Raw genomic sequence first — 22,945 nt, 5'->3', positions numbered from 1 at the left:
CCGGGGGCAAGCTCTGCTTGTTTCAGCCCTCTCTACTGCTCAGACATGAGGATGTGCTAAATATGTAGGAAAAAAATGAGCCATCAGCCAACCGATGGAGGTTGCTGTTCCATGCACTGCTCTGGTGTCTGCCCAGGGCCTGCAGGTACACTCAGCTGGTCTTTCTTGGGTGCTATATATTTTTAGCCTAGTTTCCTGAGGAAATGAGAATTATGTGATCAGATCATGCTTAGTATGTGTGGGGGTGGATACAAGTGAGTGCGTGTCTCTCTGTCCCTCCAAGCCTCTCCTCTAGAAATTTTGAACCCATTGATGGCTTTCAACCTTATCTAGCAGAACAGTGGTGATATTAATTTCATGCAAGTTCAATGAAAATGGGCAGCCGAGTGGAAACACAAACCCCTCTTAGTGCTCTCCACAGGGAGAGAAACTACAGAACAAAGGTGCAATTTATTCAACACCAGAGAATCCATACAGGAGTGTAGGAAAGATAATTTACCAATTTCCCAGAACTGGGAAAAACTTGGACAAGATCCCATGCTTTCTCAGGTACCCTGGTCATCCAGTATCTAAATATAAATGCTTAGAAAAGCAAGCTTCCTCCACTCTGGCACTCAAAAAACAATTTTCCATTTTAATTTTTCACTGTAATTGCTTTCTACTCATCTGAATGCTGAAATGTGTCCTAGGCCATGATCAGGCAGGGCCAAGCAGTGATGGATCAGATGGCAGAGGAGAAGATTTAACATAACATTTTGGATGTAACGTGCTGTGGTGCTCTATACACTGGTAATAAAAAACGTGGTTTTCTTCTGTTTGCACACAAAGATGCTTTTCATCTGGCATCCCAACTGCTGGATTAGTTTTGCTTTGTTTTACCTGGTAGAGTTCCTCCATTTGTATGTGCCCTCTATCCATTTCTGTATCTATAAAAACTTCTACCTAAAACCAGACTTCCTTCACTTCAGCACTGTGCTAATATTGGTAGAAGACACACAGCAAGCCGTGAATGTCTTTTGTCTGATAAAGGTGGAAGAAGCTTTATCAGCTTTGTCAGACAAAGACCACCCACAACATGTGGTGCAAAGCTGATCCACCAAGTGCGCCCTGCCTCAGCCTCCTTGCTTGCACAGGTAGACAAGTGCTGGAGGCAGCATCCTGCCTGAGATGCTTTAAGTTCCATTCTTGCCCTTCCCTCTCACTTGACAGCAAGGCTGGCTGAAGATCACTCGTGTGCTTGGCCGCATTTTTTGAGGGACTTGTGAGGGTTGGGAGGCTTTGAATCAGAGGTCTTCTGGTTCTCTTGGTGAGAGCTGCCACAGAAAAGCTGTTCTGGTAGGACCCAAAGGAAAAATGAGCTCACTAAACCATGTGTGGATACGTCCTATAGGAGTATATAGGAGATAAAAGATATTTTTTTAAACTGCATAGAAAAGCTTTTATTTTCATAAAATACTATCATCCAGGATCTTACTTGAGTCTCCTGTTAGTGAAAGAGCTAATTTAAAAACTGAGGTTGAATTTGTGTGGAAAATTTGAACAAGCAGGGCATACTTTTTATTTTCATGACAATTTTCAGTGGAAAACTCTGTCTCTACTGAAAAATTAAAGATGCATGCTCATACGCACGCACACACAGACAGAACTAAACAAAACGCCAACCTATACTTTTGGCTTTCACCCAAAATACTTCGGCACAAGACCAGTTAGATTTTCTGAGAATTACTGGCATTTTCAGCCTCCTGCAGAGACAGAAACAATAAGCTAAAATCACAGTTTTCGGCTGACACGGTGTTCTGAAACGGTGTTTTCCATCACCCTCTCCTGCCCTGGAGGAGGGTGACACAGGTCGCTGCCCACACGCGGCTGCTGCGGATCCCTGCTGGTCCCATACCTCGCTCCTCAGTTGTCATTAATTAATTATTACTGCCCATCTGACCCACACGTAACACGGGCTTACCTCATCCTTGAGGAGCATTTCTGCTTTGCTTCTGCTGATGTTCTTATTGTACCATCTGAAAACATCAAAGGACTCCGAGTCAGCACTTCTAGGCTATTAAAGTTCCTGCCAAAAAGCCTCCGTGCTAGCCCCAGCACTAGCACCAGCACAGATTGCGGGGTGGGGAAGTGGGGTTTGTAGCTTCTATAACAAATCCAGGGTGCTTAGAGGTACAAGACAAACGTAGGCACAACTTACTCATATATTTGCAGATTCTCGGGTGATTTTTCCGCCAGGTAGCTACTTGGCACGTAGCCTTCATGCCTGTTAAAATGCGATACAGCATGAGCGTGCTAGACAGACAGGATTTTCTCTACATCTGTGGGAGTAAGCCCTGAAAGATTTGCCTGCCAGAAGTCTTGCTCTTTGCATGACATAAATGCTGTTTTTTATGTATTTAGCAGGGTTACTGGGAAAAGGAAACAACTGATATCCTCCCCAGACTGGTTAAACAAGGGGAGATTAAAGAGAAGTAATGCACAGACTCCATCACTGTTCACATTCAGGATCCTATAATTTCTTTTTTGTGTTAGTTATCCCCAAAGGGAACACACAAATATGCTCTGTGCATTCCAGTTTTCACATTTTTTTTTCTCCACGTTCGACAGCACGTATCAGTCTGAACTAGACTGCGCTTCAAAAAATTAACTTTTAGATCCATTTTCTTCAGCTGCCTGGATACAAGCAGCATCAAAGGCAAGAAGCCTTCCATTGCTCTTTGTTCTACATATCAGAAGATACTTCATGAAAGTTACACTAGAGGCCAGCATGTATGTTAATGGATGAGAAACTTGGATTTAGAAAGGATTTGTAAATTGGCTGTGGAAAAGGGACTTACCCGTTCTTATCTTGAATCAGCCACCAATGTTCCTCAGAGCTGTCAATCACATAATATTCCTCATTGTATTGTAACGTCAGCTCCTGCGGGTTCTGGGCTTCATAGTCGTATATGGCCATGACTAAGGCTTCCTTTGTGTCTAGCAACAATTTCTGCACAAATTAGGAAAAAGGCTCATCATACTCATATTCATAAACATCAATGGTATGCTGTCTAAAATGATATTGCCCTGGCAGCACTGGTGTGTGCTATATACGGTCTGCTGGGTTCAAAATCCTCAAAGCTAGGAAGGCACCCCAGGTGCATGGTGGGTTACATTAGCAATATGAGGTTTTTTATAATGTGAAGTTCATAAAAAAAATCACTTGCACAGAAAATAGTTATCTACTCCTTCTCTGAAGCTCAGGGCAGGATTACCTCTGTCTGATCTGTTTGTCACAGATGTTTCCTAAACTCCAATCAAAAGCCTCCAGTGATAAAATCTTCAGGACCTCCCTAGATGGACTTAGGTTGACCCTACTTCTCACTTCTTATTGTGTAAGCCTATGAGATTTTGTCCAAATCCACAAGTGGGTTTGCAAAACGATTTACTCTGTTCCTCTCCACAGCAGCTTTTGCAGATATGAGTACTATTCTCATATCCACCCCCTTTCCCAGTTTCCCTTTCTATAGTTTGAAAAAACAAAACAAAACAAAACAAAAACCCAACAACCATTGAAGCTTCCCTCACGATTGGAAAGCTATTTGTAAAACCAAGCTGTCTTTGCAGGACTGAATCTAGCTGTAGTGGGATGCTGCTGATTTATAACTTATGGAAAGAAAAAGAAAGAAAAAAAGGAAAAGGCAAGAGAAAATCCCAGGGAATATTATCACGGGTGATATTCTAGGTCACTGCGCCATGATGAACATTAATGAACATATTTTCACCTACTTAAGCACACAGGACACTAAGGACAGCTTATCGTGCCTCACTGCACTCACCCAGTTATCTTCAGGAGTGGGAGGAAGTGGCTTCTTTGAGGCTGAAATGAAATCAAGAAACCTAATTTGAAACAGATCTGGACAAAACCATACAGAAATAGTGAATATCAAGCCTTGGACTTTTAGAGTAAGATGTACCAGCAGCCTGCACCTACACAAGTGACTCTCAGCCACACAGCGTGTTTGAAACTGATATACATATTACATAAGGAATCATGCCAACACAAGGGAAAAAGTCCTGGGTAAAGAAAGATTGACATCCCTATCTGCCAGTACCTACAGGCTTTTTTAGTAGACAAAGTAAAGATTACACCTGGTCATTGAAAGTACAGAGGAAATACGATTAGGACAAAATAGGACACACAGGGATGAATCTGTATATCTTAAGAAAGTTGTTAACAGCTTATTGACAGACCACAGCTGATCAAGTTCTTAGTTTTCAATCTAATTCCTGAGACAGCATGAAACATTCCACCGAGGAAAATGTTAATTCACAACAAAGAGTATCATACATAGTGAAAGACGAGCCAGAATAAAGAATGTCCCAGGAAGCCAGCAAGATCTCTTGCTGCAGATATAACATGGTATTCTTTGATGTTCTGTACAAGGCAGATTTAATCCTTTACTTTTTTCCTAGGAATACATATTTTCAAGGTCAGGATGGTCTTAAAAATTCCCATACCATTTCTGGTGGGGTCATACTCTATACAGCCAACTGCCATCTTCTCTGTCTGAGCACAGCATCTCCACTTGCCATCTATCCAAAAGTCTGGATGATACTTGGAGACTAAACTGTTGTTGTTCCTGGTTTCTGGAAAATGATAGAGAAAGAGAAAGGAGGAGTAAAAAAATGTGTTTATTTGTATTGATGTCATCTCTGAAAGGCATGTAAAACACTGAATGGAAATAATCTGCACAAAAGAAGCTTCTTCTTCTTTTCAAACCAGGCTTGGGTGAATATTATCAGCCTTCTCTGTTAATATTTTCCTTTCTCCTGGAAGGAGTGAATGCCACCATCACTCTGAAGGGATAGCCTTCCTACCTGTGATGGAACTCATACCTCTGTACTGTGCGAGAGCAGAATCCTACCAACGTGACTATCTCTTTAAACTGTTAAACACCAAAACCACAGAAAGAAGGTCTCAAAAAAGAAAGAAAACCTGGTACGCCATGTACTGATGATTCTCATAAAAAACTACAGCTCTGCAGTATGTATATACATAGGATACAGACTCTGCTGCTTTGGCTTGGTGTTCAGAAGGAGCTGTACAAGCTGGCATTCGCCAACTCCAAATATTTTTTGTGCATGTAAATGCCAGTCTTGAATCTCTGTATGAGCAATTAAAGGTCCTTCTGTTTGAAGCTCATGATCTCTATCCACAATAATAATTTCCTAAAAAGACAAAAAAAAAAAAAAATCTGCTGGCCTGTTTCAAGAAACTATTTGAAAATGTTGAATTAGAGGAGGTGATAAATCAAAAACTTGGAGCAGGTTCTTCCCAGAAGGGGAATGCAAGACTAAATACATGAACTCAATAATATCTCAACCAGGCACAATATTTTCAGAATGAACAATACAGCAGCTTGTCTTATAAAGCAGGAGAAAGCTTCAAGGGAAGCCTGATGCAATTTTTATGTATCTAAACAACACCTTCCCTATGTCAAGTACTGTGCTTCATTTCTGCATGCAGTGGTTAGGTATTGTACCTTCACTTCAGAACCATTGTAATGAACCACAGCGCAATTCAGGAGGTGAACAGGAAATGAAAGCTACCCACAAAAATGTTTCTTAATAATCATGATTCTGTAATAAGGTTGTCATATAAACAACGACTCTGTTAATCAGAGCTGAGAAATGTACCCAGAACATATTAATTTATTTTTTAAAAAGTACCCTAATGTAATTTCTCATCTCTTCCTACATAAGAAACCTCAGATTACAGTAACATATTAATAGTTGATCCTTGAAAGAGGCAAAAAAAGCATTCCATGTCCAAGTTTTCTATTGCTGCTGAAAACACACGCACAAAAATTGCAAATACATTTAATTCCATAGCTGCACTCCCAGTTATTGCTTTGCATGTTTAGATGCAAGACTTAATTCCTCTTGCACATTTTCTTGGCATTACAGGTTTTGAGAAAACTGCTCTGGGTTAAGTAACTTCAACAATTAGGTGGGTGCAGGGGTTTTGTTACCTTCCTTCAGTGTAGAGACCCATCTCTGCCGACTCTCGCGATTGGGTGCAAACACGTAGAGTATGTAGTTATCATGAATGATCTGGAGAGGGGAGTAAAGAAGGGAGCCAGCCGTTAGAAACAATCCCAGATACACTGGGTACAATGGAATCACTGAAAGAAACAGGTAGCAGCCCCCATACCAACAAATTACAAAATGATGCTGTGAGCACGTGGAGTACACAGGCCCTGTTCAGTGACATCTCATAACCTCAGTGCCTTTTGCTTCTCTAAAACTGAGTAGAATACCTGATCAAGGAAGAATTCCAGATGAGTAATATTTTAGATCAATTTTATGTTGTTAAGAAATGCCAGTGAAATCAATGGAGATGTAGCAATCTTCATTTGCACAGAAGCCAGCCCATTTCTTGCTGACCATGGTTTATTCTTCTAAAGTACCTCTGGGGAAATGCCATCTGTTCTCAGCAGTTTCTTTCAAGGCATGTTCACTTAAAATCTAAGAGCCAAATTTAACTTTTCTTGTGTAAGTATAAATCCCAAGCAACTCCCTGGAGATTTTTTGGATTACTATCATTTTTCAGTTTTTAATAGCTTTCACGGGGATTATAGCGAGGAAATAAGAAGCAAGAGCAGACAAACAATGAGCAGCCAGGATGCTGGTTTCATAAGCTTGTTCTTAATGATGAACAAATGATGGAAGAGAAATACAGAACATTTGTGAAATTTCAAACAGGGAGTAAAATCATCACAAGAATAAAAATGACTCAATCGGATAACTACATTTAAACAGAAAATGTGGTATAACACATAATCTATATTTTTGTTCCATTATTTATCTCAACAATTTAAATCCAAATGGGATCTGGTCTCTTTGATCCAGAGAAGCTTTGAAAAACTCTGACCGCTGTCTTTAAACAGAGATTTCTACATGACAGCAGATTAATTTTTTTTTTAAAAGTTTATCCAGCGGCATAGATGAGGCAACGTTGATTATTGTTTAAAGGACAGGAAATATTTGCTATCTCTTGGCCTGATGCCCTTGCAGGCACACGCAGACGGCTGTGTGACTCAGTTGGTTTGCATGCTACAGAGAGATAAGTTATAACCTCTGTAACTAAAAAAATAGGAAGAAAGGAGGAATAATTCCCGCTCGTTTAAAGCCACTCCTGTTGATGTTAGTGATATGCCTGTTTAATGTTTTGACAATCTGAGATGGATTTTGAAATCTGCAGTAAGTGGATCTCCAGAAGATGTAGCCACGAGCACGCACAACTGGATAAAATCACTAGTTTCAGCCACTCAGCAAGGGGCTCACTTGCCAGATGAGCCACACAAAGAAAACAAAACAACCCCAAACTCGTCAGTTCCACAGAAAATTTACAGTTGGGTGCAGCTGAGATACTTAAGAAGAAAATAGACAATATCATTTTTCAGAGTACCACAAAACTGACTCTGGGACAAAATTCAGACAGGCTACAAGCAGGTCCCCTGACCTCAGCTCAGCACTGTCCAGCAAGTCTGGTCCACCGCTATCAGGACTGGCCACAACCTTTACTTTATTTCGTTCTTCCTACAAGCAGTGGAGACACAGCTTGAAAAATTCATACCCAGAACAAGTAGATCTGAGCATTTGTTCCTTCGCTCATCCATTCTCACTGAAGGAAGCTGCGTTGTAGTGTGGGAAGGGAGTAAGGAGCAGTCAAGGTTCCCCCATCAAGCTTTCCCACCGGCTCCGGCTAAGAACTTCCCTGTCAGGCTGCTGTTTGCAGTGTGTGACAGCACCTTCTGTTGCTCCTAAAGACCCCAAACCAAGGTTGTAGCACTCTGATTGTCTAAAGGAATCTGTGAACAGATTGCCCTGTATACACAAATTCATACGGTGTTGGGTTCATTAGGGACTGCATTTTGCAGGAGAATTTTATTGAAATTCAAAATGAAATGATATCACTTATCAATGTAGTCAGTGGACAGACTCACCTGGAAAGGGTATTTATATTGACAGGGGATGATGATGTCACTTTTGACAATTTCCACGCATTTAATCCTTGAAAGCTCTACAGAACCCTTCAAAGTCCTTTTTTTCTGAAAGACAGATAAAAACACTTGGTTAAAGCTAGTGATTGTGGATTAAGTGAATAATTAGACAAGACTGAGATGTCCACAGGAGATTTCTGATTTCAGTGGAGCAGAAGCAGATTAACTGATAATGTACAACATTTAAAAGTATAAAGAATCATTCTCATATATGGCACCTCTGTATAGATTGCACATACACATATTTATATGCACATACATTTATTTCAAGTCAGCACATGGATTCTTAGAGAACCAGTCAAAATCTTTGGTTGAAATTCATTTTTTTCCCCCAACAAAATTAGATGCCTTTTTAACAACAACAACAAAAAAACCCAACCTCTTTTCATGAAACTTTCAGCTTATCAACACTTGTTTCATACTGAAAAGCTATAAAACAATAAGTATTAAAAAAAAAAACCAAAAAAAAACCACACACACACAAAAAAATATTTGGGTACTTTGATTTTCAAAACTAAGCATTTTATCTAAAATATAACATTTTCACTGATTCTGTTTTCCAAGAAACAAATCATGTCTCTGGTTTTGGGTTGTCTGGGTTTTCAGATAAGAAAAATAACAGGAAATTTTGAAATAAATAATATCCTCAAAAAATTGCCTACAAAACTCTTTTTCTGGCAGCCTCTGCTGCGTGATTATTCATCAGCTACCAGATAGCTAGATAACAGAGCAGGCAGTTAGGGGAGGATAAGAAAGGAACAGGATCCTGATATCCCCACTGCCCTCGAACTGAGCCATCGCCCCGTGGCTCCCGGGCAAGTGGCACTAGGCCCTTGCAGGAGAGATGGGTGGGGAAGATGCAGGCCGGAGCTAAGATGATGCTTGCTATCTGGTGCACGCTGCTGAAGGATTCGCTACAAACGCGTTCGCTCTTCGGAAGCAAACTGGTTTCCTGTTTTGATTCGTTTTCAGTAGGGATGAAACACTAATCCGCTCCCAGCCCAGCTTTGTGACAACATGATGAAAGACTGTGAGATGTATGAACCCAAAGAATGCTGCAAAATCTTCTGTTTTTGCAAACACGGGTTACTGTCAACATGAGAGAGCATGAGCTTCAGAGACTGCCTTGTACTTGTATTTTGGCGGCCTCCTTGCCCTGCCTTGGAGTCCCATCCCAAACCTTTGTGTCCTTCACCCTCCGGCTCCCTTCTGCCCCTTGCTCCCCACACTGTCATGGACCCACAGCTCTACCCTGCTGAGATGCAGGGAGGTTTGCCGCTATGAGCCATCCAACTTCAAAACAGAGAGGCCTAAAGTTTAAAAAAAAAAAGTTTTAAAACTTTATTCTTGTACAACTGGCTGGGTACTTTGTCGTTGTGCACTCGGACTTGAGGAAAGAGAGGGAAGTTATTACGGTGTGGTTGCACATAGCTCCTGCTGGACTTTGCTGGTGTATGTTTTTTTCGTAGTTGCCGGCAGTTTAACCAGCGCCTTTGGGTTTTCTGCCAGGACTGTCTCTTGTCAATGGCATCTGCCTACGTAGTTCTATGAGGTGGAATGGGATTTTTGTATTCAATAAACCCAAGACTGTAAGGCAGCCCTAAATGTAAATACCAATTGGCTAGCAAGAGTATTGCCAAGTCTTAGAAAGCCTCACTGCACCCCATTTTCCCTCCTATTTTCTTTCACTCTTGTCTGTTCACTTCTTTCTTTGAGACTTGGCTTCCTCTCTCTCCACAACCTAGTCTATCATTTGTTCTCCCCCTGGGACTTCTACCCTGCCATGAGACACAAAGCCATTTATTTCCTACTAAAACCTTCAATTTTGCTAACAGAGAACTCTCTTTTGACTTATTACTTTGAAGTCCCAGGGCTTAACCACACATGTTCCTTCTCCGAGGCTTTAGGAGTCAATGCTGTGCTGGTCACAGACTCGGCTCGTTCGCTGCAGACTGGTTTTTGTTGATACATTTCCATTCTTCTCTGAAAGACAGGGTCCAGCCTTCACAAGGAGCTTTACGCAGCTGTCCTGCAGCTCTCTTCACCTGATGAACTCCTGTTAATTCGGTAATTTCCACAGCAGAAGCCCCTGTAATCTCAAGTCAAGGTGTAACATCAGGCCGTGTCTCGCAGCCACTGCATTGCCTGGAAGACTCTCCACAGACGGGACTTTGCCGACAGAAAGCAATTACAGCTTTGTAGCAGCACAAACAGCAGGAATTATGATTCACAAACCAGGCATTACCCAGAAGTGGGCCTGGAAACTAAACATACCCCTGCTTTTGTGATGTCTGCCTGCACTTTAATCTAACAAAAGCAACCAGGCTATTTGGAAGGGAGGGAAGAGGAAAAGCCTCTTAAAAGTGGTCTCCAAAAACCTAAGAAACTTGTTCCTAAAAGGGCCAGACAAAACATGCTGACAGTCCTCTGCTGCTTTCAGTCTGCCTGGAGTATAATTAAATAGATGTTTTAGCTGGTCAGTCAGAAAAAACATCAGTGGTCTTACTGTGTAATGTGCATGGAGAGATAACCGAGGTACATCGCTGTCCCACGAGGAGAAGCACAGTGTGCTGCAGATCACTGTGTCCTCTTTTATTTCTATTGAGCCATTATTTGCAAAATGGGGGGGGGAAGCTAACAGCACTGAGCGGAGCTTGGTGCATCACAAGCTCCATGCATCATGGTCTTCATCTCCAGTATCTCACCTCCTCTTGCCACACAGCTCCAGCAGTCTTTCCCTGATAAAACCTTTAGTTTGTGTCTCCTAAATGATCACAATGATCCCTATTTGTCTTAGATACAACTTAGAACAACTGACTATGGGATAGAAGAAGGGGGGAATTTTCAAATCACAACTATTCTATAGCGATTTTTACGTACACAGCACAAACCAGGCATCTCACCGTGCTTACTCGGGGAATGAGCCACCTGGCATTTAGCACGTGCTAAGCCTACGCAACCACCAGCACTGTTTTTGCCCAGCCACGGCAGCCTGGCCAGGCAACACAACTAATCACATCAGTTCCTGGTCTGCTGGTTTGAGCTGAGCCTGGGTCAGACAAGCACGGGCAGAAGCGGGGACGTGGAGCTGGGTGCGGGAGGGCAACGAGCCGCCAGCGAGCACAGAGCAGCGTCACGAATATGCTTCCTGACTGCGGTTCTGCACTCATAAGCTTCACAAATGTCTAAGATTTTGTGAGATATGGGGCTATGCAGTCTGGGGAATTTGCTACTTTCTGGCTAACACTTCGCTGTTGCTATTTGTGGTCCCAATTCATCAAATGTGCTACGACAACCATTGGGGCTTAAGGTCCCGTGGAGCCACAAACCTTGGTGGCTGCTGAAATTTGAGCTAAACCCCATTGTATTTATCAAAGGGCCATGGCAGAAAAAGTAGTCACGGGTGCTGGAGCAGAGGGGAGGAGGGAGGGAGGCCAAGTGCCAGGGAGGTGGAGTGGGCAGAGCTTTACCTCAAGGAGTGCAGAAGGAGAGAGCAGACAGCACCTTCTAGCAGGCAGAAAGGCAGCATGCCGTGTTTCACAAAGCAGATTGCGTTCAAAAGTTGTGTAAGAACTTGTGTCTTTTGGGGTGTAAAGGAAGGGAAAAGCATGCAATTAGGATTCACATGGCCCCAGACTCCTGATCAGTGGTCACTGCCCAGGGCCCATGCTGCAGCTGGACTTTCCTCACCACACGTCTCTGGTGTTGGCTCTCCCCTCTCCTTATCGCCCTTCTTCATCCCCATCCCCATCGCCTGCCCCATCCCTTCCTCCCTGCCCAGCCAGGCCCTCGCAGCCAAAAGGAGCAGGTCCCCCTGTATAGGGGCATCTTTCCTCCACCCCGAGCTCTGCCCGTGACCCTGTGCGTGCCCGCTGCTCCCCACCAAAGGCCCAGCTGCAGCTTTCCCTCGGCAGGTGGGAAGGGGAAGGTAGATTTATAGCTGCGGTGGAGAGAGCTAGGAAATTCCAGTCCCCCGTAAGCAAAACCGCAGAAAGATTTCCGCCAGTAAAAGCATTTAATGACCGTTCCGGCAGTGCCAGGTTTTTGTCTGCAAGACTATGAGCTGCATTTCGTTCCCTGCTTTCATTGTTGTGTTGATTAGGAGCCATTCTCAATTAATCATCTTTGTGATAAAACAGATGGGGGGTCTGGCCGCAGCCCTTGGCATGACCCACTTGGGCCTTGTCACCTTCACCCTGGTCCCTCTACTCTGGCCGGACTCAGTGTACAACCTGGATGGAGGCAGAGGCTGATCTGAGGGTTTCTTACACTGTGGGATTGTAGTGGTGAAACCATAGAATCATAGAATGGCCGGGGTTGAAAAGGACCTTAAAGATCATCTAGTTCCAACCCCCCTGCTCTGGGCAGGGTTGCCAACCACTAGAGCAGGCTGCCCAGAGCCCCATCCAGCCTGGCCTTGAATGCCTCCAGGGATGGGGCATCCACAACCTCTCTCAGCAACCTGTTCCAGTGCCTCACCACCCTCTGAGTGAAAAATTTTCTCCTAATTTCTAACCTAAATCTCCCCTGTCCTAGTTTAAAACCATTCCCCCTTGTCCTATCACTATCAACACATATAAACAGGCATTTATATGTTTATAAACATATAAACCCAAATTCTACTAGTTAGAATTTGGGTCTCTTATAATCATGTGTTGGCTTTAAGGTAGCAATGGAGAAGAACAGAGAACATAGTAACTAGGAACCCATGAGATATCACTGCAATAAGATGGACTTATTTTTAATGGTGATTCTCCTGAGAAGTATTTTTCCACTGATCAAAAATATTATGCTTGAACTTGAACTTCCTTGAAAACTGTGCTAATGTAATTACTAATGTAATTACTTCCTACCCCTTATCTTATCATATTCCTTATCTATGCATCGGGGCATGGGCTCTTGTTATCATTATTAGGATATAAAGAATTGTTGACTGCTGGTTGATAGAGATCTTGCCTGAACCCTAACATTGTTCAGTATTTGTGAGTTCCCACTCTTATAAGGAACATCAGTAGTTTGAAGTTTTATAAAATAAGTTAAACAATTTTAAAATTAACTTTGAAACCTAATATAAGCAAATGGGACTTTAAAAGAAATGTGTAAGGGATTTTTTTATTGCCCGCGAATAGTAAGAGTTTCAAAGGAAAAGCAAAAAGAGGTGGTAATTGGTAATACTGGGAATTTTCTGTACTGTTCTGACTGTTGTGTTATGCTGTAATACCTCCAAGATACCCTCTTATATTTGATATTTAAATTCCTAAGTGTAGCTGCTTGATTCATATGTCTATTATGACTATTCTGTCCTCCCACTTGAATTAAAAATAAAACATAAAGATAGTTTTATAGCTGTTTTCACACAGAAAGAATAGAAAGGTGTTTTAGAGTTGAGCATAACCTGGATGCAGAGTGCATCAAATTACGTTAATGACAAAACCAACTGCAGTCGGTGCCTAAGATGCCTGCATGCATCTAAGCAGTCGAGATAGTGAAGCACACGTAGGAGCCTGGGGCAGGCAACTGGAGAGCTGCGTTTGCTTCACTGCTTTAACTCATCCATGGAAAGTCCCCTGCAGGCTTCGGTTGCTGTCATGGCTGACTTCAGCACTTGCAGTCAGGAACTTCTTTTTGCCATGCTGCATTTCCAGGAACCTGCAAAGATCTCCTTGATTGCATCCTCCCCTGGAGTGCAGGACGTGGGGACAAACCCAGGTAAAGAAGCCGAATCACAGCAGGCTCCGACATCAGAAAGCAAATATTTCATCTGCCAGGGAGATGTCACCGTGCAGCTTAATAATTGTGTGCATGCTGTCAGTACACGTTACTTGTGGGCTATCAGCTCACTCACCACACAATGTCACTCCCAATAACTAACTTCAGCTTCAAATCTTCTTTACAGAGGCCGATGCTGTTTGTAGCCAAAGCCTGTTCCATGCAAACAATCTCAGTCTGTTATCAATTTACTCGGCTAAATTATCAGTGTCCCTAGGGAATAACTGCTGTAAAGAAATGACTCCTCCCATCCTTATAGAGTCCTATAGGCCAGATCCACTATTGTTTTTCCAATAAAATCAGTTAAAACCAGAGAAGTGTAAAAATTCTTTAAAATGGACAGAAAAGTCAATGGAGCTGCACTACAGACCTGGACCTCAGACATTGCTCGCAGCCAGGAGTTGGCTGTTTCACTGTTCATTCCTCCAGGCTTCCTGCAGTGCCTGGCTTTCAGAATTACATGAGCCTAAAACAGAAGGCATGCAGGGGAAAATTGAAACTATAACCTGTCTGCAAGACTTCTGTGGTACAAAGAGGACATTTTCACGGGCTGTGTAAATTTAAGTTTCAAGTACAAAGATCTGGTAGAAAAGCACTCTTGGACATAAGACCATTTTTTCTCTGTGTCCATCACAGGGCCTCACACATTTGCAATACCCCAGTGTTTTCATTGATCTCCTATTTCAATATCATGCAAAGCCACTTCCAGTGTTCATATCACAGTCCTGTCTCAGATCATTATCAAGGCGTGCATCCCTGCTATCAGAACAAGTGGTTTGACAAGAAAATCAATGACACTGTCAAGGAAACTTAAAAAAAAAAAAAAAGATTCTTGGCTTTCAAATGAGCTTTCTAATATAAAGAAATTAAGTCTTATGTTACAAAAAGCATATGGAACAATTGCTGAATATTATATTAGTTTCTTGAAAACTATGCTTGACTAGATGGGAGGAGTGGATATTAGTGAATAAAAGATTCAGTGATAGAAGGAAACCTAAATTAAATCTACTAAATGACTAAATGGCACCACTTTTTTCATTAAAAATGTGTAAGTCTTAAGGATGAAAAATTGGTACGGAAAGGATGAAAGAGTACAAAGCAATAGGCAGGCATTGCAACAATATCAGTTACAATATTGATTACAGTATAAAGCAAAGGCAGACGCTGGAAACAAATATGGCTACAGTACAGAAATCTAATAAAAGATTAAGAAATCTTGTTATTATTGTAGTATATTCATATTAAGAAGAAGTCCTTCCTTCTTAAAGATATGAAAGAAAACAAGGGTTGAACATTTTTGCTGCATCCTTAATGTTTTCCAATAGAAGAAAGATTAGAGCTTCATAATTTAAAGAAGATGGGAGTATCTGACATTTGTTCAGAAATAATTTTTAAAAAATCTTGGAAGATTAAAGACCAATAAATGCCTAGGCAAAGACCTAGTAGGAGGAGAACCAGGTATGCACGGCAAGTGCAAGAAGAAATGATTATAATCCAAATATTGGAAGATCGAATTAGTTATTCTGGCAAAAAGTAGCTATTTTTTCTTACCAGAATCTACTTCACATTTGTGGAATTAGAAAGACCACAGAAAACAGACGTAAAACAAACTGTATTTCGTTTAAAGCAATCTTGTCTAGACAGTGCCATCACCGTCAATCATGCCGCAGAAGAAAGTCACGAAAGAACTGCAATAGACTGGTTCTTTCTAAATATTCAGAAAACAACAACAACAACAACAACAACAACAAACATTTGGTAAGATATAATGGAACAGGTTGCCCAAAGTTGTGGAATCTCTGTCCCTGGTTTTCAAGCAGTGGCTAGTTAACGCCATAGCTGACTTGTTCTAGTGCTGGCAGCGGTCCTGCTCCGAGTGTTGATCTAATGATGGCAACTGCCTGGCCCCGAGCACAAAGTCCAACTAAACGAATTTAAGATGTGCCCTCCAACCGATAATATGATTATTACAAAATCCATGATAAGTTCACAGAGGTATACTAACGGATTCTTTTAACGTTAGGCACAGGTTTGTACCTTGTCTCCATCTTATTTAAGGTTATGTTGATTTTCTTACGTAAAAAAACAACAATGTTGAAACAGCTGTGATGTAGATAGATGCCACGCCTGACTTCTTTGTGGGCGATATGTTTATTATTAATAAATTAGTTGGAGATATGCATCAGAAGACAGATGGTATTGCAAATTCTGGCAAGCAAACAGGACTTGTTAATAAATACATGACAAGTTACGAAGAATGATCTATCTACTCAGATACATATTTATATGGGAGGTTGACTTTAGAAACACCTTTAAATTCAGTGTCTATGAGGATTATAATTTTGTGACTGTTAAGGTATCCAGAATACACAAAGCAAGACTTATATTAAACAATGAGAGATGGTATGGACAGCCACTGTAATTAACGGGAACACCAAAACCAAGATCTTCAGAAGCAAAGTCTTTGTCTGTTTACTTTAGAGACTTGGTGAGAAAAACAAGCCTTTCCACGGCAAGGTAGACAAGTCAGGTTCCTAGAATAATCAAGGTAAAATGGACTGCTGGAAAGAGGAACAAAGAGCTTCTTTTGTTACCATGGGTAGCTGGACTGTTGCAAGTAACACAATGTGTAGATAATGCAGCAGAAGCAGCTGAAGCTTTTTAGGATCCTGATAAAAGGGTTTTCAGTCACGTTTATTCTTTTATTTTCCCGGAACAACAGACTGAAAGCAAATTCCAAGACACACGGAAGTGTCACCTTTATGTCTGAATATCAAAGATTTGAATGGAAAAGCCCAGGACAAGGCTGACTCATGCTCTGTGACCTCTTGAGCATCTGACCAGTGTAGGAAGAATAGTACTGCTGTAAATGAAGAGAGAACGCGGTCCTTTTCTCTGTGCTCCTTTCACTGCTGCCTTTAAAAGCTGCACTAGTAATAGCACATGGGGGCATGAAGATCTGAAGTTTAAAAATAGCTACATGCCTGAACTTCCCAGGTATTAGATGCAACTTTCCCAGCCCCGAAATAATTCTCAGAATGTCTAAAGAGGGCAAGGATCCATATTTTTGAAGAGGTAAAACTGTGGCATAGGGACACACGTTGCATACATGGTACAGACAGGCTCCGGCACTCCCCACAGGTCCGAGCCACACCAAGATGAGCAGCTCTGACCCAGAAACGGTGGAGCTGCACCAGGGTGGCACCACCCCAGAGGCCAGTGGCCTGTTCAGTCAGTGGGGCACCAGCCTCAGACATTTGTGCCACTTTTAGACCACAGCCAGCTTGAAAGGCAGATACATGCTTCTTTCTGTCCTTATCCAGGTAGGAATGTGATATGCCAAAGATTATTCATGAACCTCTACTCAGTGTCTGAAATGCTAAACTGTTTTGGTGTCTGAGTAGCTTAGCACTTCAGACACGATCTCTCTTTGTTCTTCTGTCTGCTAAACTGAAGGATTTACCAAAGACCACAAGCCGTTAAGCCAAGGAGATAAGGGTAAGTCACTAGTTTGTTTTTGCTAAGGCTAAGTAAGAACATTTGAAACTCTGTCCTAGAGACCTCTGCAAAAGGGATTCACTTGGCTGCTTCTTTTGCAGTAATGCAAGTGCACCGGGATCCTGAGAGTACCACAGAAGTGCCTGCATTATTGGGTACTCCGGTGAGGATCAAACTCATTGAAATAGTTAAAATGATTGCTCCCGTGTGCTCATTTACTCACTTGCACAGTAGCTATAAAATCAGACCCTGGAAATGAAGAATTTTTGCCCATGGAATTGATTTGCATGTCATGATAAAGGCACTTCTGATTTATTTTAGTAGACGGGGGCTGAATACATGTGCCTGTTATCAGAGCTTAGTTTTATGTTAAGACAGCCCTGCATTGTGTACTGGTTAATGAATTCCAGAAAACACAGCTTCTTATTGTTGTCAGTTATTGGGGGCTCATTCTCCTAATGAGATGTGTAAATATCTTTCATTAACATTAACGGCGATTGTATGCTTAGCCCCTGAGGAAAACAGTGCCTTCTGTCTAGCTATGTGCTGTTACGACAGAAAAATGCCATCCTAATTATTGCAAAAATTTGCCTTTATGATGTCGGTTGTCTTGACAGCTTTTGGTATCATTTACAGAATCATTCTCGTATCCCTTCAACTTGGTTATTTCCTTGCTTTGGACTGCTACAGTACACTGTTAAACATCTTTTTATACGCACAGTGTCCGAATCCAGGGAAAAGGTCTGTTTGTAAAACCCTGTTAAATACAGACAAAACATGTAAGCCTGCGTTAAATACATAAGATTATACTTTACTTTAACATGCTCTGTTGAAATCAGTGGGACTTCTCAAATTGTTTAGAAGTTTGCTAATTGTTCTACCTGAATTTACGTTGTCACTGATTGAATGGGGACTGGAGCAGTGGACACTGTATATACAGTATTGAACTCCGAGTACAGTAGGCCATTAGACATGTTGGTAAGGGGTTCCTAAAGAAACTCTTTGAAACCTCTCATAGCAAACATCCACAGAGATTTCCCTTGAAAAATACATCAAAAGCGTAGGCAGATGCTGGGCCCATCTATCCTTTGCAGCACGCGTGCCTGAGGATACTCGCCATCTCTGCGGCCAGCACCCAGAGCAAGGGGACCATGAGCAATGCATGTTGGCAATGTTCCCCAGCCTCTCCTAACCCCTGTCAGCCCCACAAATTATCGGAGAGAGCCACCGCGGAGCAAAGCCAAACCTGTGCTAGAGGATTAGCACTACAGACCATCGATTTCAGTGTATGCTCCCTGGTCCTGGTTGACTCACTGGGACAGGCCTAGCCCATGTGTCAGGCAGGTACTGTAGTTTCCCCTTCGTGGGCTGTGAACTCCTATTCTGGGCATTCACTCCATTCTTAGCATGGAACAAGAGGGTGTTTGCATCGCCTACCCAAAGTTTTTCCCTGCAGAACAGCCATGATCCGACCACAAGGAAGCCTGACCAGGATGGGCTAATTTTTGGCAGTATTACTGAAAAGGCTGAGGATTGGTTCCGGGAGTATGTCACAGGACAAAGTCTTTTCTCCTCATTTGATACAAAGTCCTCCTATTCATGTAATGACCTGCTTTTGACAGTTCACATCAGAAAAAAAAAGTCTGTTTTTATATATTTACACATATGTACACGTGCATGTTTATAATAGATAATATATGAGGTAAAGTACATAATATACCAAACCCTTATTTGGTCCAACTTTGCATAGCTTCATTTTGATGTCACTGTACTTTGGAATTTTACCACACCTAAAGATTTGGCCCACTATTGTCTGACTTTGGAGATCAAATTTTCAGAAATACCTCATCTGTGCATATGTATACACATATGTACAAAGGTATTTGTCAGCTGTCACTTGGTGTCCATTCAGATTTTGCATGTGTAGTGTACTAACGTGCCTTTGAAAGCTTCTTAAATGGTTACTTCAGAGGTATTTTAAGATGTTCTCGAGTGGCCTAATTGACCTTTAGGAAGACTAGGGGATAAAATTTCCAAAGACAGTCATGTTGCATATGAAATATATGCCCCACTGAAAGTCACCAAGTCAGATTTTCCAAACTAATTAAGTGACTAAAGAAGCAAACACCTAGCGTGATTGCACAAAGCTATCTAGGCAAAGTGTATGTTGAGTCCCTCTCAAGTCCATCAAGACTCAGCAAGCACCAAAAAAAAACCTAGGTCTGAAAATGCCTACAGCAGAATCACTTGGATGAAGCTTTTGAAAATTTTAACCAGATTAATCAACTGAATAGTTATAATAGAATTTAAAATCTTAAAATAATGACTTCTGAAAGATAGCTTGAATAGCAGTCAAATAGACTCTCAAACTAAATACAGACACACTGGGCAGCAATAAATATTTTCCTATTTAAATATGAAGGTAAGAATAACACTGGCTATAAAATAAAAGCAAGAAACCTTTTTTTGAGCACATTTCAGAGAAATAGCTTACAAGTAAAAATGACTGTTAAGGCTTGAAGCTGGTATACAATTTCAATGGGGGAATGACACCATACAAGGACACATTATACCTTGCTTTTCTTGCTGGGTTCAGTTTTAACTTCATTTTCTTTTTCTAAACAAGATCAGATCAGATGATCTGAAGGTGCCAACACTGGATAGCAAGACAACAAGATCCCCAGCACTGGTCTGTGTACAATAATAGCGCGTAAACATAATGGATTAACAGCATGTTAAGTGACTGAGAAGAAAACAAGCAATATTATTTACAGCCGTGATGAGGCTCAGCAAACATCCAGCTAAACAGAAGAGGGAAATAATCCTCTCTTCACTAGAACACTTAACACAATGTGGTGCACAGATTGACTTTTAATTTTCTTCATATTTTGCAAATTAGGGAATGCAAGCCTGGGGAAACAAGGCCTAGTCTGGATCCAAGGCCATGGATCTCATCATCACATCCCTTTGAAGCTAACTTGGAAGAGTAGACCTGAATGGCGGCTGAATTTGTTCTGAATTGTAAGACTAGTCTACCAACCACCAGTCTGTTGCCCTAAAGAAAAGGAGAGCAAAGACATGTGGCTAGTTGTGGCTAAGATACACGTTTAGTCTCTGCAATGCCCCACTGTAGGTCACTCCCGTACCCATGCAGGCAGCCAGGCACAGGCTCATGCAGCTGTCAAACACATCGATTTTAATAGATCATGCTAAATTCCTATGACAAAATTATACACTTTCTATAAGGTAACAAGTTAGTGTTATTCCCCCATATCCCACCGAATGCTCACTGACCAGAGGCTTGTAAGGACCCATTTGACCACTCTAAAAATTTCGGTGAGTGGTGCTAAAATAAAACCCAGAAATGTTAAGTTAATAAAGTTTAAGAAAGAGTTAATCCTTCCCTCTGTTATTATATTATGACAAAGAAAATGGCTGACATACCCCATGGCGATGTTCATAGTAAGCCAGCTTAGATTTGGTTAAGACAAAGAAGCGCACTTTAAAGTTGGAGGGCGAAGTCCTTCTCTTCTGCTGGGATTTTTTGATCAGCTGTTCCTCCAGGAGCACACAGTTATTCATGGCTGGGCCAAGAATGATCCTCTCCTGGGACATGGGATGCCTGCCCTGTGAGCTGAGCACCCGTCCAAGAAAGAGACACAGTAAGGAAGGCAGTTAAGTTTCTTTTTTTTTTTTTTTTTTTAAAAAAAAAGGTGTTCAAAAGGCAGCGTAGGTACTTTGAGCTTTATCTTCCCATCTACAGCAAAGCTTCCTTTCTGTCAAACCATAACCACATCCTCTCTGAAGTCATAAAACGAACAGCACATGCGAAATATACTGTAGGGCAAATGTTGTGGAAAAAATAACACTTGAGGGACATTCGATAAATGTAAGTCAATGATTAAGGATTAACTAAAGGGGCGTGGCATGATGAAGCATCTGTCTCCTACTTGCCCATTTAGTAAATACAGTTATAAATGCACACACAATGGATGTATAGGATGAGTGTCTCTGGTCCTCTTAGAAGTAGGTCATGTATTCATATTCGTTATTGAAGGAATGGTGCCTTCCCATTTAGAGTATTTAACAGTTGACTTTGTGTCTCAGCAATTTCATACAAAGTGTTCCGAGGAAATTTGCCACATAACACGAAAGTTCCTACTCCGCAAGCAAAAGCAAAAGGCAGCAACTGAGCATACTATCTAAATGAAAAATGATAACCAGGATTTACTTGTATAAGAATTGCTAAATATTTGTAGTCATTAGACATTTAAACAGAAAACAAATGGCTACAATAAATGATAACTAATTAATTGTCATGTGTTACTATTCACTGATTATTGTCTGCTTCAGGTGCTCTCTAATTAGTCTGTGGATGGATGTTCCAGACACCACAGGCATAACCTGCCCTCCGCAGATGCAATCAAGACCCCTGTAATCAGCAGCAAAGCGAGCACAAACACTGAAACAAATGCAACTGGTTTCCTCAGGACTTCAGGGCACCATTCAGGGTAGTTTGCACCAGGCTAAATATATAATAATAATAATAATAATAATAAAGAATTTGCACCAATGCGCTCAGTACAACAGCACTGTTTTAAATGAAATGCATTTCATTTTCTTCTGCCCTTTCATTTTTAATATTATATGTGTTTATTAGTGATGCCTAATTGTGTTGTTGAAGCTACTGAGGATTGGAGACATGGGGTCTAGTGGGATGTGGGGAAACTACAAGACAAATATTTTCATCAACTAGGCATTTTTGAAAGCTATTGTAGTCATTTACCAGTGCTGACTTTTGGCTTTAGTTTACAGTAGCATTAGGGCATAAGTAAAGGCCTTCCTAATCCTGATGTATTTTTAGAGCTCTTTGCAAAATCCTAAAAAGATTATTTTATTTTATTTTATTTTATTTTATTTTATTTTATTTTATTTTATTTTATTTTATTTTATTTTATTTTATTTTATTTTATTTTATTTTATTTTATTTTTTTATTTTTATTTTTATTTTTATTTAATTTTTATTATTTTAAATTCAGTTTGTGTGGGAAAAAAAATCTTGGATACACACTTAGGAACTGTATTTCTCAATAGAATGTACTGGTTATTAGTCTCCAAGAAAAGAAAAGGCAAAGCAAACCAAAAAAAAACCCAACAAACCCTCCAGGTAACAAATTGCTTCTTTGCTGTTTGATGCTGTATTAAGCATTTCTTTAGGCAGAATGTTCTAGGGATCCTCAGAAGCTCCTTATCAATTTTGTTCAATGCCAGAACCAATATGTACCATAAAAATACAATTTAAAGATAGCATTTGATACATAGGTCCGATAGAGAATTTGCTAAAGGTCACGCTGTATCATGGAACAGAAATGGAGAAAAGCGAGCTGTTGTGCAGTACGCCCCTACGTATACCCCTTTCTGGTGGTCTTGCAGAAGAAGAGCTACAGCATGGGTTGAAACGTTGCACGCAAGTCTAGTGCAGCGATGTTTCATTTCTGGGTAGTGACTGAGTTCCAAGGAACCCTTGTGGTTGAACAAGAAAGATGACACAAGTCTGCAGTCTCCTGAAAACTCATCATTGCTGCCTAGGAGGATTTCATACCTGTTCGTAGACTAGGATCAATACTGGG

The 22,945-nt window shown here is 41.1% G+C and overlaps 1 protein-coding gene across 1 annotated transcript in view; it reads right to left on the bottom strand.

Annotated features, from left to right (window-relative positions):
* ITK (IL2 inducible T cell kinase) overlaps positions 1–21,409 on the bottom strand; it is a 31,185-nt gene extending 9,776 nt beyond the window's left edge. Inside the window, exons 1-8 of the mRNA XM_080555764.1 lie at positions 20,760–21,409; positions 7,992–8,096; positions 6,015–6,096; positions 4,501–4,629; positions 3,819–3,859; positions 2,838–2,989; positions 2,198–2,263; positions 1,961–2,015 (exon numbers count right to left, since the gene is read on the bottom strand). Of these exons, the coding sequence (XP_080411890.1) occupies positions 1,961–2,015; positions 2,198–2,263; positions 2,838–2,989; positions 3,819–3,859; positions 4,501–4,629; positions 6,015–6,096; positions 7,992–8,096; positions 20,760–20,930 (801 nt within the window). The 5' untranslated portion in view covers positions 20,931–21,409. The remainder of the gene's footprint in view (positions 1–1,960; positions 2,016–2,197; positions 2,264–2,837; positions 2,990–3,818; positions 3,860–4,500; positions 4,630–6,014; positions 6,097–7,991; positions 8,097–20,759) is intronic.
* Between the last annotated feature and the right edge of the window lie 1,536 nt (positions 21,410–22,945).

The sequence above is a fragment of the Anser brachyrhynchus genome (genome assembly GCF_964034855.1).
Source record: "Anser brachyrhynchus genome assembly, chromosome: 14".
NCBI lineage: Eukaryota > Metazoa > Chordata > Aves > Anseriformes > Anatidae > Anser > Anser brachyrhynchus.
Note: the sequence above shows the minus strand (reverse complement) of the source record. Positions and strands in the feature narration are given on the sequence as shown.